A 27,906-nucleotide genomic window follows, 5' to 3' on the forward strand; every position below is an offset into this window, starting at 1 on the left:
TATCATTCTATCCACTGAGACAATGTAGTGTGTCCCTAATATTATGATAAATATTTTGATAAAACTTTATCTCAAGCGAGTACTTGATAAAACTCGAATCATGAAACCAAGCAATAAAGAACCTACCGCATAATAATTTGAGAGCAATTTATTATTCTACATATACTGTGATTGCGTATTAAGTTTATAAGGGGTTTTCAAGTTAGCTTTTATGTTCAAGAACTGGTTTGGTCAGTACTTGGAACTTATGAATAATAAGAATTGATGAATTATTTTTTTATTAATTAACACGTATACACAAACTGATGTGGTCGGTTCGCGAATTGGTTGACTTTGAGATGTTTCTTGATACTTTTGGATCCTCGAGTACACGAACAGATTTGGTCAATGTACGAACTTGTTGATTTTAATAGGTTCCTGGACGTTTTTTTAACTTTTATATACATGACTGATTTGGACAGTTGCGAACTTACGGATGTAAAATTTTCAGAACTCTAAGATGACAATTTGTTCACAAACTGTTTCAGATAGTTCACAAACTGATTTAGTTTTTGAAAGTTATTAAACTCCTCGAATACTTGATAGTTTAATGAACAACTTAACTATTGTTCTTGGCTAAGCACTTTGGCCACAAAACGTTTTTAGGAACATATATAGTTGCACATTATTGTTTGTAAATTAAGACAAACTTCGCATACGCTTTCAAGATCAATCTATATATTGAGAAGTTAAGATTTCTTGGTACCAAACTATTCATAAACATGGAAACTATCTCACAAACTTAGCTTTGATTGTAAGCTAACTATCCTTGTTCATCATTATAAATAAAGGACTCTCAACAAATTAGATTCTCAATCCTGGCATATTTGTGTCCTAGTTGCAGATAGAATAGTCCTCTAAAGACGTAGGTTTTTTTTCGTCAAACTGTATTAGGTTACGACATTTTAAGTCTTCCCCAGGGGATCCGTGAAGCTTGGTCAGACTATCTTTTACCTGATAATTTCTAATATCCGAAATATTATTTTGATTATCGTAATTCTTGACTATTCTAAAGATCTGTCTCTTCTTATATACTATCATTCAGGAATTATCGATCAGGGAATAAGATTGATAAAAACAAAGTACTCTTCATCTCAGAATTTATAATTCCAAAAGTAATGTACAGACTGATCTTGTGAGATATAATCGATTAGGGATGTCTATACCCTTTTGAAGATAGTAAGTTATCATCATTTTGAGGTTTGCTTGATATCTTCTTTACCTTGAAAATTCTCATAAGCTAATAGATTACCATTACCTTGATTGTGTATCTTTCTGGAGAAAATCAATAGTTTATGTTTTATAGGTATATTAGTTAAATATCTTCACTTAGGCTGAAGCAACTCCTAAGGATGTAAAGGACGTCAGCTAGGGGAAATCAAGTATGTACGACCATATTTATAACTATTAATCCAATGACTTTATATTCATCCTACCTATATAATTCTTCTTTCATCCGCCAATAAACTCACACAACTTCCATTCATTTTCTTTTTCACGGGAATTCATAAAATTCTTCATAGTTTTCATTCGTTTCAAACAAAAAAGAAATTGTTCTTTATGGATCCTAATTTGAAAAATGAGGAAGCGCGACAGTTGTGGTACTCTATCTACAACAACAACAGTGGACGATCAGTTAGATCAAATGGATGATGATTTAGACTAAAATAGAATGATGACGAACGCCATGATACAGTTATCATTGACAAGAAGATATAAGTGGATATTTCGAGAGGAATGACATCAATAAATGATGTGTGATTATTTTATCAACGGTATGTGTGTAATCTAATGAATATTCCCAAAGCCGTTTTTTATGCCATACCACTTGTTTATTAGGATTATCGAGGAGCTTTGTCTGGTAAATCCTTAATTCAACCACCAATTTGATGCAGGAAATGTGAGAGGACATAATTTTGAACAAAAAGCCATTGCATCCCTAGGGACTCTAGGTTATGGTATGTCGGTAGATGCCTGTGTACGGAAAAAATAACTGTTAGAGCATAGCTCGGTTGAACCCACAAAGCGTTGGTATGTCAAGGTTGGTTATCATGTTTTAGTATCAAAACTCATCTAGAGTCGCTTGATTAAATGCTAGAGTCAAATTCGTTAATGTTAGACTGGAAAGTCTAGGAATGTTGAGACGTACAAGTATTACTCCGGAGACCCGAAGAAAGTGAAGAAGTAAGGACTGCAACAACGACATCATCCTTTCTCCTAAGGTTAGTAATATTGAATTGATCTTGTTTCCATTCCTAATGTATCGTTTAAGTCGTTTTAGATTGAAAACATAACATGCAAAGATATATACATATGAAACTTTAGTGTTAGACTTTTTCATAATAATATGATCAAAGTATTAAGGAATTATATTACGAAGTATAACGCTTATCTTTTGAACTTCGTAGATACGACATCGAAATAATCTATTGTAATTAGTTACTTGATTATGTGTGCATTATATAGGGGTGATTTCTAACTTGAAAACTATATATTATTACATTAGTTTAAGGAAGTAGATATATGAACATGTTTCATAATCTAAAAGCAAATCATGATGTGTTGATCCGATTTTCTATTGAATATTTTAATTAATCAATACAAGATGACTAGGTAGAACCAATCTTAACTTTGGTTGAGACTTGGGAGTTGTGGTATAACTGTTTATAGCCTATGATATGTAGCTAGTTGTAATCGGTCACAAGTTACTTTGGAAATCAAAGTGTAACGCATCACAAGCTATATTGGAACGCAAGTTGTAACCGGTCACAAGTCACTCTGGGATCCAAAGTATAACCGTTCACAAGATGAATTGGGAAGTTAATTGTAATCGGTTACAAGATACCTTTGGGAAGCAAGGTGTAGCCGGTCACAAGCTACTTTGTGGAGCAAGGTGTAACCGATCACAAACTATCTTGGGAATCATGTTATATCCGGTCACAACATATTTTCGAGTGATGGTACAATCGGTTCCATGAGAAAAACCAAGTTTCCATGGGTCACATATTTCTTCATGATGTGTGTCAATTAGGGTTTTGGGTTTGCTAAGATGAGAAGCTTCCAGATGTTGACATTATTTGAACATGTACGTAACTCTTATCATTAATTGTTCAAAAATATTCCTTGATACTCAAGGTGATCCCATACCGAAAAATTGAAAAGCATTTAATTATGATTTTCATAATATATTTCTTAATTACCAACAATTAAAGCATATCCTCTGGAAAATATTATTATCTAATGTGCTAGACTAATAGTGAAGTTTTCTAAGAGTTTTTTCGGAAATATGGTTTGGTAATTAATTGGAAATAGGAAAACCAAAATTAGGTATTTTAATGATAATATCTTGAGAATATTTTTGATTTTGAAATTTCCTTGTTGTCCAAAAAACCTTGGTATACAAATAGTTGAGTTTTCATTTCTTGCAAACTATTCTAAGAGCCATGCAAACTTCATTCGTGTAGTTTCTGGTGGAGCCGTCTATTCGGAGAGGAAATTACCATAGTTAGGCGAAATCTCTTACGACTGCTCGTTTAAAGACTTCCGTGGGATCAAGAAGATCTACGAGTAACGTTGGTGGAAAACTAGATAATTGCATTGTTATTTTAGTTTTTGATTATTGATTTGATTGACTAGCGGTTGTTGTAACTTTGATTGCACCTAGTTTTATTATTCTTGAGAACCTTGTTTTCTGACATAAGGGTCACTCAAACTAGAACAAAGTATCGACGGGATCTTTAGAACCATCTTCGGATCTAAAGACGTGTGATAATCCATTGTTAACAGACTCCATTTTGCGCGTGATTGATCACAAGAGGATTCAAGTTGTATTGTGCAGGAATTAAAGTCAATAGAAGATTTGAAGACGAAGAAGAATTCTTATTAGTTTTCGTATCTTGTGGATTTAGTGCACAAACCTTGATCGGCTGGGATCCAACTAGAATCGTGTTTATCTTTGATATACTTGATTGGCTAGTTGCCTGAGATCGGCATCACATTATAGTTTCTCTTTGAGATCTATATTGGTTGATTGCAAATCTAGAGTGTGATTATTTTGGTAACAAAAGTTTAGATTGATCTAACCATACAAAGGAGTTTATTAGTTCAAACGGAAGAGCCTTTATAGCAAAGATTTATTAGAGTGGTTACCAAACATATTTTTCCTTTGCTATTTGGAATACGATCCAAAGGACTTGTTATTCACGTGCGTGACTCTCGAAGTCGAAGGCGAGGGAATAATGAGGAAACTAAGTATCTAAGGGTAGTCTACTTGGTATCAACTATACGAAGTTGGTATTAGATTTTGTATAGCGGCTTCATTATGAGAGTATTCAAAACTGGGTTACGTCCCGTGATTTTTCTGCATTTGCGGTTTCCTCGTTAACAAAATCGTGTTGTGTCATTTACTTTTCCGCATTATAATTGTTATTATAATTAAGTAAGTTACACGCGTATGTTAACTCCATATCATTTGATATTGATCCTATAGAGTTTCGGGTTAATACCGAACTTATTATCAAGTGAACATTTCGTTGTCGTATCGTCTCGATTTTGAATTCATAGTCAATCACACAAGTGATCTTGTTGTTGTATTGTCTCGATATTGTATTTATAGACGATCACACAAAGTGTGTACCGAAGTTGTTGTATTGTGTCGACTCTGTCCATAGACGATCACACTTGGTAAAGGACTTATAAATTGAAAAATAACAGATTGTGGTGTATTCGGGTACCCTCGTCTTCTCAACAACATCATGTGAAAATATGTTTTTCGAAACTGTAGTTAACTATTTTGGTCCACGTTTTTTACGACAACAACTTAGGATGACGTCGACCGACTAATAGTTGAAAGGGAAAAGAAAGGCTTTCTCGAAATATTAAGTAGCCTTGATTACATGCATTGGGTGTGGCATGGATATCCTTATGCTTGATAAGGTAATTAAGGTCCATAATCAAAACCAATTGTTGTTCTGGAAGCGACGACTTCTTATGATTATTGGACATACTTTTTTGTACTCCTGGGCTCAAATAACAATATATTTTGCACAAATCACTTGTGACGCCCCAAATACTAAACCTGCTTAGCTGATAGAATTACATCCTCATTGAAACATCAAACATAGTTTACTGATTCTAAGGATCATAATTACATAAACTGATTCCCAAAACGATCCCATATACTCTGATATTAAGTAAGTGAGAAATCACTCGTGTTCATATTATACTTGTTTGTCTAACTTTCTGATCTTGATGGTAATATTCTGAAACATGGTTTGTATGGGCACTATGTGTGGACGATGTTATTATTAGTGATTAGGGTTGCTCTCGCGTCGTTTTCTCCAATGAGTTTGGCGAGGTTAGAGTGACACTTGCTTCGTGTTGCATAAATTGTTGAATGATTAGTTTCTTCTTGTTCTTTCAATTTATTATCTTTTAGAATTGTGAGGCATGTTAGTGATTACTTGAAAGTTATATGTTTCCATTGGGCACCCCTTTGGGATGATGTGCTAACTCGTTCCCACTTCAGTTTCAGTGATCAGAAGAAACGATGCGCGCGAAGATATCCATTTTCATAGCTTAAGGTTTTAGCGAACTGAAGTTGTTTGTTTATCCTTTATGTATGTATGGTTTTGTTAATCTGTAACACAATATATTATTATATTCATATCACTCGAGAGAGATTTCACTTACTTAATATCAGAGTATATGGGATTGTTTTAGGAAGCAGTTTATGTAATTATGATTCTTAGAATCAGTAAACTAGGTTTGATTCTTCAATAGGATGTAATTCTATCAGCTAAGCAGGTTTAGTATTTGGGGCATCACATCACTTTTGTAAGAAATGAACTATGGAAATGCTATGACTACAAATTTCACCGTCAACGACAATAACTATAACATGGGTTATCTTCTAGCAAACGGATCATCCAGCATGGTCAACTTTAGTTGAAGATTGCACCGAGATACTCGAAGCCGGGAAGCACCGTGATAAAAAGAATTTTAACGGGAAGAAGACAGTGTGTAGGAACGATGTCGAACGAGCATTTGAAATTTTGAAGAGGAAGTTACATATAATTTGTGGACCTTATCGTCCATTTAAACCAATAGAAACGAATATGATTATCCTCACATGCATCATTTTGCATAATACGGTGATGAGGAGACTCATCGGGATACCAGTTGGATAGGTTATCCAAATAAAAATTTGAGTAAAAAGGTTTAACTCCTTCATGGTGTGCTTGTAAGAGAGTACATAATGGTAAAAGAGAGAATTCTAAATAGAGGGTCACATTTAAGACTGACGGAGGATCTGACTGTGCATAATTGGGATGAATTCGGAAGAAGAAATCCTCGCATGATTTAATTTCCTTTTACTTTATCAACTTATTTTAGTTGCACTCTTAATTTGATTTGTGTAATTTAGATATGTGTAACTCGTATTTTTATTAAATTGAAATTAAAACTAAAGATTACCTTGAATTTAAAACTAACAATATTAAACAAATATAATGGCATTACTGTTTTCATTCTCATCCAAGTGTTCTTCTTCGTCGTAATCAATAACAACTGTTGTTGGGCGTTGTCGTCTTATGTGCTTGAACTTTATCAAATTCTTCTTATCAGAATCGTAGTTGTGGAGAATTCATTTTTGTCATGTAAATTCCCATGATTCTTCTCATGTGTGTATTAAACAAATTGTGGTCAACCTCCTTACGACCTTTCCTCATTTTTGAAACAATTTTCTTACGCTATATTATTTTACCAATATCGTTTTTTCTTGTTTTTCAAAAAGTTCTTGAAGGTTGTATTCTAAAGTTGATGATTCTGCGGCATCTTGAGCTGCCTTTCTGTTTGATTTTTTTTTTTTTTTACTTTTTTGTTACATGGTCCATGAAATATTTCAGCATCTCCATTCACATTAAGATTAGAATTGCCATGTGGAAATCCTCCAGTATTGGGATAAGGGTTTCAGCTTGTTTCTGGTAAAGAATGATGAGACCCTTGAAAAGCATTTGTAGTCTCGTACGGTGATCCCTTTGGTACTTAATATCCATTTAACATATCCGGTTATATTGGTTCATCTTTTTGAGGATGTGGTACCTGATTAAAACTCGTAGAGTATTTTCTTTGTCATTCTTCTCGAGTCTTTCGCTGCTGCAGATTGAATATTTATAAATTAGTTATTACAACAAACATAACATGTTTTAAAAATAAATTTAACCATTTGAAATGTGTCTTACTAAATCGACTTTTCCATCTCACTGCTTGCTACTTGACGAGCCATTACCAGCATCAAAGCTACCCATAGGTTCATGTCTTTGTTGATTGCATTAAAATGACCTGACAACCTAGAAGTATCACATTTTTTAATATTCTCAGTTTCCTGACAAAAAGGCTTATGAATGTTCCCAAAAGATTATTATGTTATTGTTGAGCACCATAAATAGAATCAAGCGTAAATGTTACATAAACTCTGTAAATATCCTTATCTTCATTCAGACTATACTTTGGATCGTGGGTTTTTTGTCGAGTATTTTTTCTTGAAGTATTTTGTGTTTGTGATGAAGAGGCATTTTTTGGAAAAATAAAATAAAATCTCATGACTTAGTGATTGAGAATTTGAAAGTGAAATTATAAGAAAAAATTTACCTATTTTCTATCCCTATTTTTCCTAAATCTCTTCCCAACCAAACATATTATATTTTGTATAACTCTTTTTAAATAGAATAAATAAAACTCACCCTCTTATATGATTTTCTTCACCGTCTTCTCCTTCCCTTCTGTGAAAGGACAATAGTCCCACATCACTAGTTTCCGCATAATGAACTTAAAATATAATATGGAAGGGCCGCTCCACTCATTTCCAATTGGTTTTGAGTTGGATGCACGCAGACTTTAACATGGTATCAAAGCTAGGACCGTACGCGGGATGTAGGCCGAATTAGTGGCCACCGTGACCGAATGACCGGTTCACATGTGCACCCGTGACCGAATGACTGGTCACTCGTATGACATGTACGTGGGGTGGACCGTGACTTAATGTCACCTGCACACCCATGACCCACACGTGCGTAGGTCCACGTTTTAGGCCGAATGACTGGCCTTACACGTGAGGGAGGATGTGAAAGGACAATAGCCCCACATCACTAGTTTCCGCATAATGAATTTAAAATATAATATGGAAGGACCGCTCCATTCATTGACAATTGGTTTTGAATTGGATGCCCGCAGACTTTAACACCTTCTTTCTTGACCCTAATCTTATATCTAACAAACTACCACTACTAAAATTTATAATTGACGCCAACACCACCTTATATATTGCCATCACACTACTAAGATATTTGTATGACTATATTGTTTTGATGATTATTAAATCGTCTTAACCCAAAAATGAAAGTATTAAGAACTATAATCAACCATTCAATGGGTAATGAACTCTTTCTTTCTTCATTTGAACTTTCCTATTGGTTTAATGGAAATATTGTACATGAACTAAAATTGAGATGCTAAGAGAGAACATAATTGCGTTCTCATTTTATTCAGTTAGGTTTTCATTGTGATTAACCTCAAATATACACTACCTCCGTTTCTGGAAAAGAGGTACTTTCATTTTTCATTTTAATTAAAAATATATTAAATTGAAAAAGTGAAAGTAACGTTTTCCCAGAAATAAAAAGAATAAATTTTAATAATGGATTATTTTTCTTCCAATACACCATCATAACATGTACAAAAATAAAGTTGGTTTAACTATTCAATCAAATCCTATAAAAATAGTGATTTGAAAATTAGTTCCCAACCTCATCGTTAACGATAGAAAATAAAAGAGCAAGTTTTGCTTACCCAATCTAGAAAAGGTTATACAGTATCTGGAGCGGGTGGCTGAGATGGAAAATAGGAAAAATGAAGATGGAAAATAAATAAAACCTATAAAAAAAGTTGGGTGCAGACGTGCAGTAGGTGTAATTTCAGAGGGGGAAATGATGAATTTATAGGGAATGAAAAAGAAACTGATATGCTCAAGAAAGAAACTGAGGCTCAGCTTAGGTGAGGCCGAGCATCTCAAACTTGGAGACGGGTGGGCAAAACTCTGTGAATCTGCTTTTGATATGCTCATACCACACTGTCTTTGGCCTAATTGGCGAAATTTAAATATCAGCAAAACACATAAATATCATTAAGTTCACATTTTCCCTTTTAGGCGGGTTCCTATGGGAGCTTCCAAAAATGTGAATTTGCTATGCCAGGTGGACTGGTAAATGATGGGCACAACTATGCAAAAATGCTATAAGCCACATAGTGTAGATGGCTCGGTGGAGTGTGCACCGTTCAGTTGTACTTCCCACAACACTTTATTAATATAATATAATATTAAATTAAATATTTCTTTTAGATTTTGGTGGGATTGTTTTAACTGTCTGATTATGTGTAGCAATTTGGACCACGTTTTGCACCCCCGCCTCATCATATCATCCAATAAAATAATAATAATTGAGCAGGTACAAGGGTCCGCTTTTAGTAATAAATAATGAAAATTATTACTCAGCGATTGATACTCGATCGCCAACGGTGTATACTAGCTCTCCCGCGTGGTCGAGTTCCGACCGTTCGATGGAAACTTAATCTGGCCTGGCCAAGTGGTAAATAGTTTGCTTGTTTGCCAGCTCCATAATGGATCAAAACTGACAAATCTATTGGTTTGCCATGCCAGTAAGAACCGGCCTTATTAGCAAAACATAAATATCAATAAGTTAACATTTTCCCTTTTGGTATTAGCTCATACCACACTGTCTTTTAATATTAGCAAACCATCAAATGGTACAAATACGAGCTTTTGCCCAAACTGACTATGTAATTAATTCCTTTGCTTATCCTTTCTTTTCTGTTCAAGTACAATGATGATATTGGATAGACTAGGTGCGTGCAACATCTATTTTTTATTTTTATTTTGAAAGTGTGCAACATCTAACTGATTTGGTGAAAACATGTAATTTGGTTTTACATAGTTGCAAAATCTAAGTAGTAAGTCCCTAAAACAAAGTAGCTCGCAAATCGCCATTAAGTGTCAGCTTTACGATTGCAAAAATTCTTTTGATATGCTCATACATAAAAAGTATAGAATCCATAATTATTTAAAATAATTTCACGATTGAGATTGAAAATTGACACATATAGATATTGGTATATATACAAGATGCAATACAAGAACTAAACTATAAGAATAACTAAATTTAAATGAAGACATGGAATAATACACATTTCGAAACAGAGGAGTCTTGAATCTTCTTGATGGTGTTGATGAACTTGATTTCGTCTTCTTATTGAACTCCTCATTACTTCACTCCTTACAGGAAATCGATTAATAAGTAGAAAATGAATCGGCAATATATATGCTTCATTAGTTAATCCTAACAAGGTGTAAATCGGTCCATTAGCAAACAAACTGTGGCCTCCGATAGGGCATCTTTCTCGCGATCACCTTCGTTGTGCTGCTTCTTGACTCGAACCCGTCTGTCATTATTACCACTCTTTGACGGCGTAAATGACGATGAGAAGAATCGTGTAGCGGGTTCTTCTCTTTCTTGCTGTTCCTGATGAGGGTCCAACGTCGAAGAGCGTTTGGGATGTCGGAGTAGTACTACGGGGACAACTGATACTCTTTTAACAATCTCGCTCATAAATTCTTCTACCATTGCACCTGGCATTTTAGTTTTCTTTCAAGTTACTGAAGAATGGTATTAATGTTTCTTCTTGGGTTTTGTTGAAGAGTAGTAAGCTAATGAAGAATGGTATAATGGTTATCAGTAAAAGTGAGCATTTATAGGGAAAATGCGATACCAATTATTAGAGGCTCATTAGAAGATCAGGCTATTTGGAATAAACGGTTCCAATTGGTTGCAAGAGAAAAGAGAATCAAGAAAATAAAAAATATCTTTCTAAATTTTTAGAAAAAATAAATAAATATCTTAGAAAAGGTATCTAATATATAGGAAATCAGTTAAAGCGTTCCCATTTCCCCCCAAGTCGCAGGATGCTGCTGTGTTCGATTCAAGAATATTCTGAAGACTAAAATGGTGGAGGGTGAAAAATGTTGCTTGTCGTTAGAGTTGAGAGTTGCGAAGCCTATAATGAACCAGCAGACACCAATTTGGACCAGGAACAATATGGCCACGTTACTGGTGTCCCCTCCACCTCTATAATGCATCGTACCGTGTTTTAGTAAGCAACACTCAGTCACTCAAATAATACATGCTCCGAAATTCATCCTTTTCTTGTCCATGGGACTTTCGCCGATAAGGCCAAGTTTAACTCGAGGAGAAGTGTCAGCTATGAGCTAGCAGGATATACATTGGTGGATAGACGACAGTTTATATGGGAATTCTCTTCTAGGTGGCTTATAATCCTTGCACATTTTAGGAGCAAAGTTGCATTTGAAACTTGTTATCATTGTCAAAGCTACACGCAATACATAGCCAACAAACTTACACCATACAAAAATACACGCTGCAAACATGTGTTACATATACTTACAAGGCGACAGATAAAATTAAGACAGAACACATTATGTACACACAAGACTATTTTTTTTTTTCAGTTTGACATTTAGGGAGAGAAGCAGCACTCCATTACCATGGAAATAGTGGACTCCGAATAGTTTGACTGAAACCGATGAAGAAATTTATCGATAACGTTAAGTGGCATTCCGGCAGATGATGAAACAGCCGTGTCACCTACCTGTGTGCTGTTACTTGATTTTGCGGCAACGCCCAAGGGCTCAACGACTCTACCTGTCTTTTCACGAAGCTTTCCGAACTCAACGGTCCATATATCAATCAACCCAGACATGATTTTTTTTTTTAACCTAGATTTTAACTCCTGAATGAAGATTTTGAATTGAGACTAAGAAATAGAGAATTGATACTGAGATAGGAAACCATATAAGACTACTTATAAAATCAGAAGAAGCAGACAGGAAAAAAAAAACAGCCGAGATTCAGCAGCAATGCAAAACCCACAGGTCCTAGATCCCCGGGTGTTGGTTTTACTTCATGAGACCAACAGCCGCACACTTTTTTATCTCAATACCGCTGCTTGGGACTTGGGAGTCAAAAATTCTTTTTGAAAAATGAGAATTTATAATGTTGTTTTAGCAAGTGGGGCTTAACTAAGGTAAAAATGGTTTCGTTTCACAAAAACAAACAGAAGGCATCAAACGGTTTCTTTAGAACACAGAATTTAGTAAATATATACAATGTAAATCACTAAAACTACTAAACTAACAACAGATATACAACAGATCTCATAGACTGACTGAAAAGATACAAATTTGCTGTGGATGAGCACAACCCTTCCCTGTGTAATCAATGCATCTCTTCTTGTTAACTATAAACAAAGGACAACTATACTATTTCACTTCTATGTAGTTTTACATGGGATCCATGTATGTGGATTACATCTATGAAGGTAAATGTCCTCAAAAGATGTTATTGTTCGGAGTGTGAATACCTAAAGCAGGTTCCACCACAAAACCTTGACACACTACTTTCTAACAGTGTAGGAAGTAGCTGTAAGCCTGTAACTGAAGGTGGAATTTTCATTGATTTGGTTTTCATGTTCATCAAGTTCTCCGTCTACGAAGATACCACTTGAGAGCATGCTATTCAGTACAGCCTTCCCAGTGATGACGCAGATAAACCACGAGTGTTTCAGCGCTGTCCTCCACCCAACTCTGCAAGCGCATGCTTTCATCTGAGAGGGGATCTCGGGTGTGAAAGATGTTTGGACTTCATTCAAGGAAGTATTATCAAAATTTTGCTTTTTACTCAAACTCTCCAGATCAACTGCCAAATATTGCCAGGTCCTCTCAATCTCCGGATACTGCAAAGGATACCCTTCTCCCCACTCTGAGGCATGATAATATGAAATAGGTTCAAATCCATGGTGTCCAACCTTCATACATGTTACAAAGATTATCCACGCTGGTAGCTTGCTTAAGAAGATAATCCACTTGCTCTGCAATAGTAATTTCCCTACAAAAGGAGCAAATTCAACTTGCTTAAGAATATAACCAACTTGCTCTGCATTAGCGGTTTCCCTACAAAAGGAGAAAATCAAAGATAAAAATAAATAATCCAACTTGTATGGAATTTCATATACCTGCCCTTTTCAATATCTCGGCCTTCTAGTTTCATATCAACTCGCTTCAGCACTGACAATGCATACGGGTTTTTACCTAGGGGCAATAAGAGGAAAAAACATATTAAGAAAAAATCTCCTTTTAAAAAGGTTCTTTAGTATGCTCCTATGTTTAGATATAAAGAACAAAATTGTTGATTTGTACAGTCTATGACAGTTAACGAGTTACTTGCAGTAGCAATAAGAATAACTGTTTTCCATATTGAAAAAAACGCAATAAGCTGAAAGGTATAAGAGAATATAATTAGGAGGGTGTATATCTTACTCCTTGTAATGCGAGTTGCAACATCCACAGATAGTGCGAGAGCTTCCTTATTACGATAATTCTCTTTGACTTGGTTCACGGCAATTGTTTCATCTCCAATATCAATATTCACCTCCTCTGACTTTTCGTTACCTGAAGAATGCTGAGGATCAACATCGGAAATTTCCCCCTCGACCTCCGCCAAAACGTCAGGTTGCTTGTTTTTGACTGGAGTATGTTGTATTAAACTGTCATTGTCCTTGAGACCTGGATATTGGGAATCTGCCTCCTGATGTGATGGACGTTTGTCGACATTTGAACACCCTGCAACTTCATTGCTGCTGAACTCATGATCTGCCTCACCAGCTTCATCATTAACATTTTCAAGAAGACTTGTATCAGCTGAGGTACTCCCAGATTCTGAGTTACTACTGTAGACGCTATCAGGAGGAGAGATCCATCCTTCGCCTTGCAACGAGAATCCACTAACATCCAGATTCTCAGGACTACGAGATTGGCTAGTTAAGGGTGATATAGTCATCTCCTTGTTATCCACAATACCCGCATCATCTGTAAGGTCCGACCTTGAAAAGGAAATATCTTGTGACCTTACTTCCTGGCTTTCTCCTAGACCTTCTAGAGCCTGCGGTGGAAAACAAGACACGAAAAATGAGGCACATCACTGATGTCTGTTCTCTTGGTTACTAGAACGTTTCAAGTTATAATCAAGTTAATAAATGATAGGTGAGGCAGTGACTTTACATTATGCAAATTGCCTGCGTGCGTGCTTGCAGTTCGTGCTAATTTCATCAACATGGAGTGTAAATCCTTCACGGATAAAGTAAGTGATGGTACCAAGGGCTTCAACGACTGACGAACTTCTTTGAGCTTCAAATAGTAGGACTGATATATAGCTTGCCCATGAATGAGAGGAATATCTATATTGCTCTCTCTGTCCCTAGAAAGAGCATTATTCATGGCAGCTACATCTTTAGATAACACTGATTCAAGAGGCAGAAGTATCACGTTTGCCTGTCAAAGTTTAAAGGCATTCAAACTTTAGAGAATATATTTGTTAACAAGAGAAGGAAACAGAGCTCAAAATATCTCCAGAAGACGGATTTATAGTAGAGCTTGAACCACCAAGTTGACAATCAAATGTTCACGGCTGTACAATTTCCCAACAAATAAACTAGACAACCGCAGGGTGGAATGAAGAGGGAGCACCTTTGACAAATTTGCCATAAGAGCACTGTGTACTGCAGCAGCTTCTTTTCCCAAACTATGAACATCGTGCAGCCCCTCTGTGATTGCCAGAACCTACATAACAAAATAAACCACGCTTATAACCAGTTAAGAGAATGCAAAACAGGAAGAGAACATGTCAGCAACTAGGATAGCACCTCAAGTTTCTAACATGAGCAAATTCCAATTTATAATCAGAACTGGCCAAGACAAAGCAGTAGTCTCATTGTGGAGAAGCAATGAGCTATCAGATAATAGATGAAGTAACTTCGAACCAGTCAGAGCCAAGCAAAAGCATTATTTTCTATTGTATTTAAGATCTACTTTTACCTCTTCAAGCATTGAACCACATTCAGATGTCAAAGCTGTATGGCCCCTTGTAATGCGACCAAAAGCAGACAGTGCTGCACTGGCTTGCTGGGCATAATCCCTCGTTGCTACAAGTGTGCCTTGCAAATCACCTGGATGGAAAAGGTCAGCACAATTGTATCCCTATCCATAAACATAATACATCTGTATACATATTTGATTAGAAATGCATTTTCAATTCTATCTTCAGATGCTTAGGGATGAACTCTACTCAGTGTATGGACATTATACTTAAGCCTAAAGTTGGCCCTATATCCCCCCACAATTCGAAATTTTCTTAGATGACAATCCTAATGTATAAACAGGGAAGACTCTCCTAACCAAGACCCCTCACACTAACCAATCTCAAGGAAGAAATTTCTTTATATCATGTATCATGGTCTTCTAGTTAAATGTTGTCACTCGAACTCCTGAATCTACGTCATTAATTTAATTTTATTAAAACCCGTACCGCCTGCTCTGATCTTGGATATTGAAGGGTAGGATGCATTAACCAGAAAAGTCCATATTATACCTGACGCTGACTTTGCTTTAACAGATACAATAGAAAGTTCATTAGTAGCAGAAAAAAGGCCATTGGCAGCGGCTTCCATACTGCTTTCAGCCAGCTTCCACTCCTGTTCGGCACCTGGCATACAAAAGAGAAAGCCACGTTATTACTTATATTTTGAAACTTGCAAGCGCCCTACATTTTGGGATAAATATTTCATCAAACAACCATGTGGCAAGCATGGATACTCACGAGTAAATGAATGATAAGTAACATCCAGTCTCGATATGGTTTTCAGGTACGGTTGCTGCCAGTTTCTTTCATCACCAGCACTCCTATCTGGCATCAGGCAGACACCATCTCGAGATGCTTCAAACTCTAATATGGATGTGCAGACTTTAATTATATCTGATGCCTGCTCTTTTGCTGTCCAGAGCAGCTGCCTTCGCAGCATAAGATGATTATGAAATTCTGGGGGGATTCCTGAACTCTTGACTGAAGTATTTCCACTAGGATTTGGACCACCACAAGCCCACCCCATGGCTCTTTCAAGCTGTCCCTCTGCTGAAACAGAAGTCCTTTCACAAGTTTGCAGGCCCTCCACTGATCTGGCAATCGACGAGACTGATGATTTCAAACTTTCCAACAATTTTGATCTGTCGAGGTTTAGAATTATGGGGTATACATTATTATCACTACCAAGAAAATCCTGAGAGAGGTCCCTGTTTTTATGTAGATATGGTACGGAAATATTGTGTGACCATTCCATCTGAACAATCTCAAAGATTGTCTTACAAAGAGACTCCTTGGGATCACTCAACTGTCTTGCCATAGTGGAAGCTGCTGACCTTGCAGCTCTAGCAGTCTCGTGTGCATTACAGTACTCCTCAAGCATAAGCTGCACCTTCTTCACGGTATCAACTTCCCTTCTTAACTGTTCACGGCCAACTTCTTTTGATCCCTCAGCTAGTTTTTTTAGGTGTTCACTTTCTTGCTCCAAACAAGCCAGAAAAGCAGGACCTACACGTTCTTTTAAGTATTGACCTATATGCTCTTGAAGTTGTGTCTGAAGCTTCTTCTTCAAAACATTGTACAGTTGATCGAACCCGAAACTGTGATCCATAGAAGAAGATATGTCGTGTATGCAAGAATCAAGAAACGCATCCATGATACCCACTTTCCAGATGAAGAAGCAGTGATTGTTTAGTAAACTGGAGAACTTCCAGACCAAGTCTGCTACTGTATAGCCAGAGGTCATCAAATCAACCACATTAGACGACCCATACGAGTAAGATGGAGGATGGGCACAAGAAGTGGATATAATTTGATCAATAGATTCCAACTCAGAAAAGGGTTCGGCTAATTTAGCCAGAAGGACTTTGCTTCTGAAGATATGTGGATCAGTTCCTTGTTCATTACTAATTAGAGATAGGAAACAGCGTTCAGAAGAAACCAGTGCATTTCTAACATCAAACTCCCTCCTCACTAAAGATGACGTTCGCTTATCCTTCTGACTCCATGTTTGATGGAGCTGATCTAACTGTGCTCGACAATCTTCCTCTTGAGATGCAAGCTCTTCTGCTTCTTCCCATGAAAGATGATCTCTACCCTTAAGTGTAGCCTCTTCAAGAGCCAATTGCCTTTCTGTGATGTGACTAACCTTCGCATAGTAGTTCTGTTCAAGCTCTACCAAGGATGCCCTCTCTAATTCGATATCAACACGTTGTTCGAGTGCCATATCAATCGACCCCCGAATTTGTGAAACGGATCCAAATGCATCCATAACTTCTGAATTGTATGAAACGACTGACCTAATTATCTCGGGAAGAACAGCTTCAGTCATTTTTCCAACCAAGATCTTACATGAGAGTAAAGCAGCCTGGAAAATTGAAGCCCAGTTCCCTTCTGAATAATACTTTGCAGGGTCATTATCTGTACTCGGTACATCCATGTCAATAAAATGTCGAATCTCATTAATGTACCCTGCAACAAGCAAGCACTTCTCTATTTGCTCCTCAAACTCAGAGCAAATGATTCCTGAATCAGCTTGCACACTCTCTTCTGCACGTCTCCATCCGCTTCTTCCACTAAAACTACTCAAGGTTTCGAGAATCTTATCTTTAACTTCAGCATAAAGACCAGTAGCTGCAAGATGTAGAACGGATAATACTTTTTCCTTCTTCTCTTCGAATTCTTCCTGCAACCTGGGTTCCCTAGTTGTGCCATGTGATACATCATCTTCTCTCCTTGAAAGACCAGCTGACTGCACATACTTTATGAAAGCAGATAAAAGACGATCCTTAGCTTTGGCCTCAGTTTCTGAGCCAAGAGAGTTCACCAGTTCAGAGCACTCTTGCTCGACTTTCTTTATCTCGATAACATATTTCTCCACCATCAGACACAGCTCATCATACCTTCGCTGGACCGAATCAAGAGCATCCCCATGTGCTTTCACAATTAGGTCAGATGCTTGTCTTCTGGAACGAGAAAGAGTTTCTGATGAAAGTGTACTTAATGATTGCTGGAGAACTTGTGCCCAGCCATGTATCGGACTTGTTGTTATGTAATTCAACGGTAGAGTTCTTTGCAATGCCAGTGCATACGCCTGGAGTGATTTTACTGCACAGGAAAGTCCACCTTCTAAATCGGTTATAAGCTCGGAAACCTCCCTATCTAAATCATTGCATTGTGCTTGTGTTGGCTCAGGGACAATTGTCAATGGGACACTTGTTACCAGGACAGCAGATGTAAGGGATAAAGCCTCTTTCATGCCACCCAACTTCATGCATGCTTGAGCCTCAGGAATTGAACCATTTCGCAAAGCATCTAGAACTCTTCCATGTTGTTCCAGCCATACAGCTGCCTCTTTGGCTTTCTCAGCTGCCGCAGCTTTTGCTTGAGCAAACTCATGAGCCTGAACCTCATAGGAGGCACGTGCTTTCTCTGACTTACATGTTGCCTCTGCAACATTAGACTTTGCAGATGCCTCGTGCAGTACAAGGTTAGATCTCTCTTTGTCAGCACGGTAGAAGATGGCAGAAACAACTTCATATTGGTTAAGAACATCCGAAAACCTCTGGAGTGCAAAAACAACACCGATTAAACAGATAAAGATGCAAACATGGTAAAGTATTGAAACAACAAGACAACAATAAGAGAATGCCTACGTACCTCAAGCGCACATTCAATAGCAGGTAAGGTAGACAAAAACAGGTCATGGTGTTCCTGCAAAATAATTAAAAGACTTCAAATAACTGATAACAACTAAATTCGACATAAAAACGGTACAATACTCTATGATCACCCGGATACATATGCTGATCATAAGCAGTAGATATTAGAGAATGAACCATCAGATCATAGTACAAGTATTTAAAAGACACCATACCTGTAAAGGTACACGGATTTCTTGAACTCGAGATGCGAATAAACTCAAGCTAACTGCCAACTCCATGCCCTTTCTTTCCTCACCACCAATCACAGCTTCGTCATGGCCATCCCCTCGTGTCCACTCTACTAGTGGGTCCCAAACAAACACCTCTAACAACATTAAGATTATGTCTTTGTTCCTCCTCAAGACACTAATAACTGCTTCACAGTTGGCTCTAAAGGTCCCCTCAATTCCTGTGAACCCCAAGGCTGCTTCAATCATGTGGGTAAGGCGGAAAGGGACAATCTCTGGAATCTTTAACCTTTGCCCCTTGTCGAAGCAAACATTATAATCTATATGGATAATATCTCCACTATAGAAATCCATTAGAATATTATCTAAATGTCTATCCCCTAGGCCCAGTATGTGTCCAACCATGCTCATGGCTGCTACACTACCAGAATACCTGAAAATGACAGCAGAAAGAAGGAAAATGATCATTGCCATGCTGTGCAAACTTTCAGTTATGTTGATAAATGACAACTGTCATGAAATTTTCTCAAAATCCACGGAACAACCTGTTCTTTATACAAAAATATTCTGAAAATATTTTGTCTGAGTTGGTAGTTTCAGACTTGGTAATCCCACATTTTAAGGTGCATAGGTTGATTGTGTCTTTGACAAACATAATTAAACATACGGAAAGATATGTAGCTTAAATGGGAAGATTCAGAGTACCTCATTAACTTGGAGCTGAACGCTTTGAATCCTTCACTGGCACACCACATCTCTTGGTGAAGAAGCTGCCTAGGGGTTTCCTTCATAAGATCCAAAAGAACTTTTCTCTTGACTTCATGGGGCCAGTCTCTTCTTGAGATTACTCTCCTTATACCTTTCTCTTTGAGCGCTGGTATAATTTTCCCATAGAACATATCGCTCGGCCGAGGGACAGGTGGAGGAACTGCACTGTGTATCTTGCCAGCACCCATCGCTGACATTTGTGCTGACTGAGCACGGCTCTGCCAAGATTTGAAGACGCTATATATACTTATTACATTGTCAACCCATTGGATAAGACCAGCGCGACCACTAATAGGTGTCACGGAATAATAACGAATGCCAAGTGAACGACGACGTGTATCAGGGGACGAATGCAAAAACCCATTAATAGCTTGCAAGAGCTGCATAATTCTAGCATCAAGACGCAGGTCCTCCCTGCCTTTCAGGAGATATGTATACTTCTGGCCATCTGATCCCAGTATAGCAATTTTCTTAGGTTTAGTCTTGGTAGATAGGATAGTGATTTGTTCGGCAAAAGAAGCAATAGTTACAGTTCTCTGATGATTGACGGTAGAATTCTCAGAAGATTCAGGTGTATTTTGCTTCTCAAGACCAGGCATTGGAACATCAGAGGACGATAGCAGAGACAACTGCGGTGCAACGTCACCCATAATGATTGATGTCTTCCTCTGATAACTTGCTAAAGAAGCTGCAATAGTGTCAAAAGGTCGCCACACATCTCCAAGAGCTGTTGTTGATGCTGGAGGCAACCTAAAGTTTAAAATGGCAGTTTTTAATTGTTCTCCGTACTCCTTATGAAACCATATCTCATGTGGGGTTTCAGGCTTGCGGGAAGTTGAAGCTAGACGACGCTCCAAGGCCACAACAATGGGAGCCATCATCGCCGAGTATTTAGCAGCATTTATCTTGTTCTTTTCACTATGGCTAAGAGTGAGATTCTCAGCAATCCGCGAAGCTTCCTCCTTGAGCATATTTATGCGCCGTATAACATCTGTTTTAAAAAGGAATTCAGATAAATAACCAGCAAAGAAGACTCTACAGGACATAAGCTGGTTGAAGACAACTTTCAAAAAAAGAGTATATTGACGAGAAGGTATTATGGCTAAGCAAAACAATAAGCTTAAATAGCATAACCCCATAATTTCAAAACGCATGGTGTAAAATACCTGCATGCAGATCTTGGAGTGTGCTAAGCCACAGTTCCTCCCAAAGAACAGTCACATTTCCTAACTGATTTATCACTAGTTGAACATCCGAAACTAGTTTTGGGTAAAGATTTCCCTGCATTTAACAGAAAACATATCCACAACATTTACTCAGTATTACTATACAAAAGAACAGTTAAGCACGTACAAAAATTAAGAAAAATAATAAAGGATGGATACTATACCAAACAACCAAGTATGTGCTCAAGCTCCTCAGGAGGTTCCCCTTCATAAGTATTTATATCGACAAGTGTAGGGTAAACTATGGACCAAGGATATAGCTTTGCTAGCATCATCAACAGGCCCTCTAGTTGCTTTCGAACTACTTGGTCAGGATGAGAACTTAGCCGAGCAAAAAGCTGGGGAATAATTTCCTACAAAAGAAGATAAGAATGTTACAATAAATTAACCGACTTTCTGGTGTCTGGAATATCAGTTGTGTGCAAGTGTCCAACAGTTAATTGGGTGAGACACTTTCGGGTTGTACCAAAAGCTCTGGGGTTACTTCCATCAGGGTGGGGGAAAATTTTCTTTCTTTCTTTGCCTAGAAACCTGGGCTTGTAGGTATCAGGCCTCTTCTTAAAAGAGGTTCAAAAAAAAAAATCAGGTTTTGATAGGTACAAGCCGCATCCCAAGATTCTCACCTGCCAGGGTAATAATGGAACTGTGGAAAGCCCAGCTTCAAGCGTGTCTTTTAACTCCACTCCATAATTGAGAAGAATGTTTAACACATATAGCGTCGCCCTGAGTGTGCAGCTTCCGGACTTTTGTTTCGCAGAATCTAGATCGGGGCTTGCGAACTGACCCTCCCATAGCTTGGAGGATGAATGTGAAAGGTATTGCATAAAACCATGCGCCGCATATCCAAACAGTGAAACCCTTCTGCGCTTCAGCGACCGCCAAACCTCAACCAATTCCTGAACTGAAGATAAAATATCAGCTTCATCTAGGCCAGCATCCACATGGAGGAAAGACTTCTGCAACTGAGAACTGAGTGCCTTAGCGTGGCTTGCGTCCCCAGCTTCTTCCACTCCGGGTTTTACCTGTGTAAATTCAATAACCTTCACTACCTGCTCAACCAATTCCTTCACAGAATTCTCTTTTTCCAAATCTTCACCAGAATCAGGTGAAACAACCTGCTCTCCACTTGCAACATTCAGACTGTTTACATCTCTTCTTTTCAGAAAAACCTTTGTTATTATAGCTTCCACTGTTGATATCTCTCTGCTGGTCAACTGAAACCTATCAGGTTGAATTTCTGGAAGGAGAGTGGGAAAGGAGCATGACTGAAGAAGGATATCACGTGGAGCAGAGAGGGAGACTCTAGCTTGGCTGTAACACCAAGAGGCATAAGAAACCCATGCTTTACCCATAGTGGGGCAGAAAAGAGAAGACATTTTAGTAACTGTGCCCACAATTTCTTCACGAATAAGACTAAAGCTTGGGGGCGAGGATAGGTTCTGGTTACTGACGGAGACTCCAGATGCACTGTCAGAACAATTACTGAATGTTTTGAGATCTTCATGCATGTTATAAACAACTTTTTCCAAACTTACATCTGCATAATCCCGTCTCAACCAAGTTGAAAGTTTTAAGCATGCCTTAGCCTTCAGATTACTAATGCCAGTGTCAGAAATTGATGTTTCTGGCTCCAACATAAAAGAGTGCAAAAATGACCAAAGATTTGTAAAAGCATCTTCAAACTTGTTTCCGGCATACATCAACAGGATATGTTCATACTGTAAACTCTTCAGAAGCAAGTCATGATGCTTTGAATTGGAGAAACTTGAAAGTTGATCGCTGAGATATTGGCACAGACGGTTTGCCATCATCAAATTACTCTGTTTACGAGCTAAACTTATTAGTTTCTGAGAGAATTGCAATGTTGTTGGGGAAGCTGGGTGTACGGCACGATAAATACGAAAAACTTTTAACCACAAATTACAGTCTTGACGAACCCTACTAATTGGAGACTGTGCCACTTGATCAAACAAACGTAGACTTGCTTGAAGTTGCTTTGATTCATCTTGGTTTCCACAAAGTTTATAGCCTTCTTCAAACGCGGCGATGCAGTACAACTGGGTAGCATATGGGGCAGTTTCAGTTAAACCATCAAGCGGAAGAACGGATAAGACTTCTTCTAGCATCAAATTGGCCTTCTCTATTTCCTTTTGCACCTTATCTACCTTGCCATCGCTATGAAGAAGCATTGCTTGCAGAAGCATCTGCTCACTTCTCTGGAGGGCCAGTTTAGGATCAAGTGTGAGCTTACTGCTACTTTTAGGAGTCAAATCGAGGTATGCCCATGCCCCCGCAACATCTTCCTCATCAAACCGGGCTAAAGCATGAAGAGCATTAATTTCATTGCCAGCCGTAGTCAGAGCACCAGAATAACTCTTCCCAGCATACCTAGCACGAAGTGACTGCAACTCTGACAACCAGGATTCTAGAGACTTCCAATCAGAAAGCGCTGTATAGCTATCTATCAGGCGTGCTATAACAAACTGCACACCATCAGAACCCATGAAACTGAGTGCTTCCTCAGTCTGAAGTAGGTGAGTAAAGTAAGCAGCAGACTTTTCATACTGCCCCTGCGCCTGATATACAAGTCCTGTGATCCATGAAAAGGGGCCAATCACTCCACTATGGCCTATAACCTGGTTTTCCTCCGAAAACAAGGATGAGAATGTCACTGAGACCCATTTTTGAAGTCCAATTAAAGCCTCTGGTTCATAGTTCCTGCACAAAGCCAAGGACGCATGGCGTAAAACCCTGAAAATGTCTCCTGCATATCTAGCTCTTAGACTAAGGAGGTTCTCAGATACCTGAGTCCGAGATTTGTCCTTAAGAGCTGATGTCACATGATTACGAAACTCCTGCAAGCGCAATGCACAAAAATGAAAAGTAGCAGAGTGACAATGCAATGCCAATCCAGCGTTCATCATGGGTTCACATATGCGAGAAAACCACTCCTCGCACACCTTCTTATTTGCTCGAAAGAACAAGGAACTCTGCCGCGTAGTACATGCTAAAACAGAAGAGCCCTCATAAGCATTATATACATTTTTCTTTAGTGCTTCGACAAAATCCAACAGTAACCTCATGGGCAACAAGTGAGCGCCAGATGAACCCAAAGTCAGGTTACCATCACTTTGTTCAGTTTCTAGCTGAAGCAAATGTGCTATCTCTAGGAGCATGCGCTCCAAGGCTGCGAAAGTTTGAGTGGGTCCACCTAGGTTAGTTCGGACACGGGTTATAATGCAGTATCTAGCTGCTTCATGTATACACCACCAAACAGCAGCCAGGCTGTTCACAGAGCAAATTTTATTCAGCATGTCACCATCTACATGTATGTCCACCCAAAGACAATCAGCACTGAGAGTTCCTGTTTCTTCCATTTGACTTGGAACAGATTCCTTTGTGGCATGGCATCTATTTATAAGGCGCTCGATCCAAGAAGAAAGGGGCACTTTCCATCTCTGGGAGATGTAACTCAAGATGGAAATAAGTTGCTGTGACTGGATTTGTTGGGGTAACTGCTTGAAAGCAAATACTTTCTTCCAATGAAGGTTCGATCTATTGCCGACCCTGAGAACGCCAGGCCCGGATGAGAAGCTTGCTTCGTAATCAATCAGCCCATATGAATAAACTGTAGCAGGCAAGACAAAAGAAAGCACCCTCACAAATGCATTTTTAGTAGCAACATCTGGATCACCAAGTTTTTCAAGGGCGACTTCTGCAATGGAGGAGAAGCTTCCACAATACACAAGTCTTGCTTGCAGTAAAAGTTCCAAAACATATGCGGCATGAAACCTCACCTTCAGTTCCCGATCTGAAGCTGCATCCAGAACTGCAAAAAGCAAATCACTGCAGGGACCAATATGCTCTTGTGCACATAAATAGTTTACCAATTTTGCATTCTCATACGCAGTTATAACAACCTCGCAGAAGCTGCAAACCCATTTTAGGCCTTCTAGTTTAATTGTCAGAGGAGAAGAAGCCTGAAGAGATTTAACAAGAAGGGAGCTGTACTTCCTCAAGTATTCAACAACCACAATACAATGTCCATCATTTGGACCATTTTCACGAAACAGCTTGCCAGCTATAACACCAGTTGAATCTGTCTTGCTTGAGTATTCTGTCATAGCAAACTTGCTTGAAATTTCAACTTTACTGAGCTCACTCAACGTTCTTACAACGCTAACCTGCAGATCCACAAATCCTCGGATAGGAGATTCAAAAGGGTTTAATTTTTCAACAATAAATGATGTCAATTTAATCGACTTCTCTTGGTATGAAAGGGCTATCTTAGGCTGGCCTAACACGCTGACATCACCACCCAAAGGAATACTACTTCGCAAAACTTTCAAGTCAAATTTAACCATTGCTAATAGCTCATGTGCAGAATATGACTTGGAATTTGTGATGCCACTGACTGAATGTTCACGGTAGCTAATATTAGCAAGCATGACCTTTAACAACTCTAGCTCTTCGATCAAGGACAAAACTCCCTGTTTAGCAACTTCTCCATTTCCATGTTGAAGCAAGAAAAGGTAGGTAGCAGCAGAACTTCCAGTGACAAGGTGACTAGGATGCAAACGCAACTGTGATATAGGTGAACTAAACTGCAGAATTTTCTGAACAGATGATGGATGGACACCTGCTTTTTGGAGAGACAATAACTGAAGATTAGTTTTTAGCATCCCATGAACATGAGCCGATGGAACCTTACGAAAACCGAGAGGCGGTGCGATGCTATCATCTCCCAAACTTTGAAACAGGATATCAAAAGCCACTGGATAAAAGTTAGAAAACTTTTCCCCCATAATTTCAGCCAACAGAGTCAAACACCTCCAAGATTCACCAATCCAGTTTGACCACCCAAATTTCTTTCCAACCATAGATAGACACGCTAACAACTGTGGAAGCATCCTCGTGAGAGGCTCATTAATCTGCTCAAGTAAATTCATTTCTAGCATTTCCGAAGCCGTGACTTGTAAAACTGTCAGAAAACAGGATAACAAAGCAATCAGTCTACGAAATTGCTGCGGAGTTCCAGGGCTTCCATCTTGAAGCAAAACCTCCATGTCACCTAGGAACTTTGCCAATAACCCCAACGAAAACTGCAAATTACCCAACCAATGTTTCCTAAACTGCAAAAAACTATCCATTATAACCAACCTATCAGATTCCGGAAGGTCTGGTATTAGTGCCCATCCAAGAAGTAAGTCGATGATATCAAGAAAATGAGGCTGAAAACACCTCACAAACTTAACCGAAATTAAAGTCAATAAACCCAAAAGCTGATGCAATCTACTCAAGGAGGTTCTCTCATCCTCAAGAAGCTCTTGACATGATTTAAGTATCGGTAAAACATATCTTTCAATTCCAACTGCATCTCCAGCATTAAGAAACTCTCTAAGTGCTTCCAATGCCAATTCAGCATTCCCATCTCCAACGACAACATCTCTAAGCAATGGAAATGCCCAACCAATAAACCTATCAACTAAACCACCATTAATGACATGATGATTTTGTCTTCCGTTACTTGTTAAAGGGTTTGGACATAACACAGCACACAATCCCCCATATGCAATTGCAGCACATCTCCTAACTGAATATGACCTAAAATTCAAATTTCAATACATCACTTACCACATTATAATAACGCAAACTACCAAAACTCAATCACTTCAAACACAAATAAACGCAAAATCCAGGTACATAACAACTTAAATTCAATCAAAAAACAAAAAAAAAATCAACATAAAAATTCTGTAGTACTTACTTGTCTAAGAGAAGTTGGGAGAAACCTTGAAAAAGGAAATTAGAAGAGTGAGAAACAAGTAACGAGTTAGGAGGGTACAGAATGGTTCTATGAAGTGAGTTAATGGCAGCGAGACGAGCTGAATCGTCCTCTTCAGAAACTGTGGTTGTGTTGGTGATTTTATTAGGGTTTGTTGATGATGAAGTGTCTTTGGCGAGTGCAACAGAGAGAAGTCCTGCTAATTGTTGTTGTTGATGATGGAGACCTTGCATCTCTCTCTCCCTTTCTCTACTCCTCTCTCAGTTTTCCATTGTTGTCTTTTTCTTTTTCCCACTTCTTCTTCTTTGTAAATTCTACTCAAAATAATGGCTGATTATTTTGTTAGGAGGACTCTATTTCCCACGCTCGGTGCGAACACTTTCCCTGCAAGGGTGCTACGAAGTATGAACAAATATTTGGTTCGCGAACGGTTGCCTTTAGGCATTTTTTTTTTTTTTGTTATTTGTGGAAATTAAAGTCTCCCCCAAGTAAGAATGGCTGGAATAAAGTAGGATCCAGAAATAATAAAAATTAGGTGTTTCCACGCACAACATTTCGTAAATTGCTGTCTACACAAGGAAATATTTAAAATATGTGTTTGCCCACTTTTCAGGATAATATTGGTATTTAATACTAAAATACAGGGTATTTAAGGTATTTCATTATTTAATTTTCCAGTTTTGTCCTTTCTCAAGTTTTCATTAATAATTATGATTAATTTAAATGATTTCTGTTTTGTAGGCAACCCAGTCAGGATTCTTCCTACTATTAAGGGTTTAACAACAAATAGATACCAACTCTTATCATTTATATTTATCATTTATATATTGCAATTCTTCATTTTGATATGAAGATCACATACAGAAACGAATGTACTGCTTCATTATCAGTTTTGTTTAAACAAGGTGTTTTACCGTGATACTACTCAAACTCTCTCCATACATCCACTTTTTTCGTCTGTAGCAAAAATTCCTTCTGCATCGTCTGTTTTTTCCTCCTCACCTCCACCTTCACGAGATTATAATTTCACCGATCCATATTATTACAGACCTCAACAACAACACCATCAACACTTTGAACCTTCACGACCTCAACCACCATTAACTTCACGACCTCAACCACCATCAACACTTTAAA

The 27,906-nt window shown here is 38.2% G+C and overlaps 1 protein-coding gene across 1 annotated transcript; it reads right to left on the reverse strand.

The window, feature by feature from the left end:
* Nucleotides 1-12,248: 12,248 nt before the first annotated feature.
* On the reverse strand, nt 12,249-27,198 carry LOC113289342. The gene is made up of 15 exons (XM_026538578.1): nt 26,752-27,198; nt 21,608-26,588; nt 21,149-21,337; nt 20,925-21,039; nt 19,696-20,749; nt 18,976-19,423; nt 18,759-18,812; nt 15,840-18,663; nt 15,612-15,725; nt 15,059-15,189; nt 14,711-14,803; nt 14,246-14,515; nt 13,505-14,126; nt 13,201-13,276; nt 12,249-13,073 (listed from the first exon to the last, which is right to left on the reverse strand). The coding sequence occupies exons 1-15, from the start codon at nt 27,000-27,002 to the stop codon at nt 12,974-12,976; spliced, it is 11,322 nt and encodes a 3,773-aa protein (XP_026394363.1). The 5' UTR covers nt 27,003-27,198; the 3' UTR covers nt 12,249-12,973.
* Nucleotides 27,199-27,906: the final 708 nt, after the last annotated feature.

This window comes from Papaver somniferum, chromosome 6 (assembly GCF_003573695.1).
Source record: "Papaver somniferum cultivar HN1 chromosome 6, ASM357369v1, whole genome shotgun sequence".
NCBI lineage: Eukaryota > Viridiplantae > Streptophyta > Magnoliopsida > Ranunculales > Papaveraceae > Papaver > Papaver somniferum.

Coding starts and splice junctions, on each gene's coding strand:
- LOC113289342 (XM_026538578.1), bottom strand. CDS start 27,002: ATGCAAGGTCTCCATCATCAACAACAACAATTAGCAGGACTTCTCTCT. Junction 19,424..19,695: donor TTCAGCTCCAAGTTAATGAG/GTACTCTGAATC, acceptor TGTCATTTTCAG/GTATTCTGGTAGTGTAGCAG. Junction 18,664..18,758: donor CTATTGAATGTGCGCTTGAG/GTACGTAGGCAT, acceptor TTTGCACTCCAG/AGGTTTTCGGATGTTCTTAA.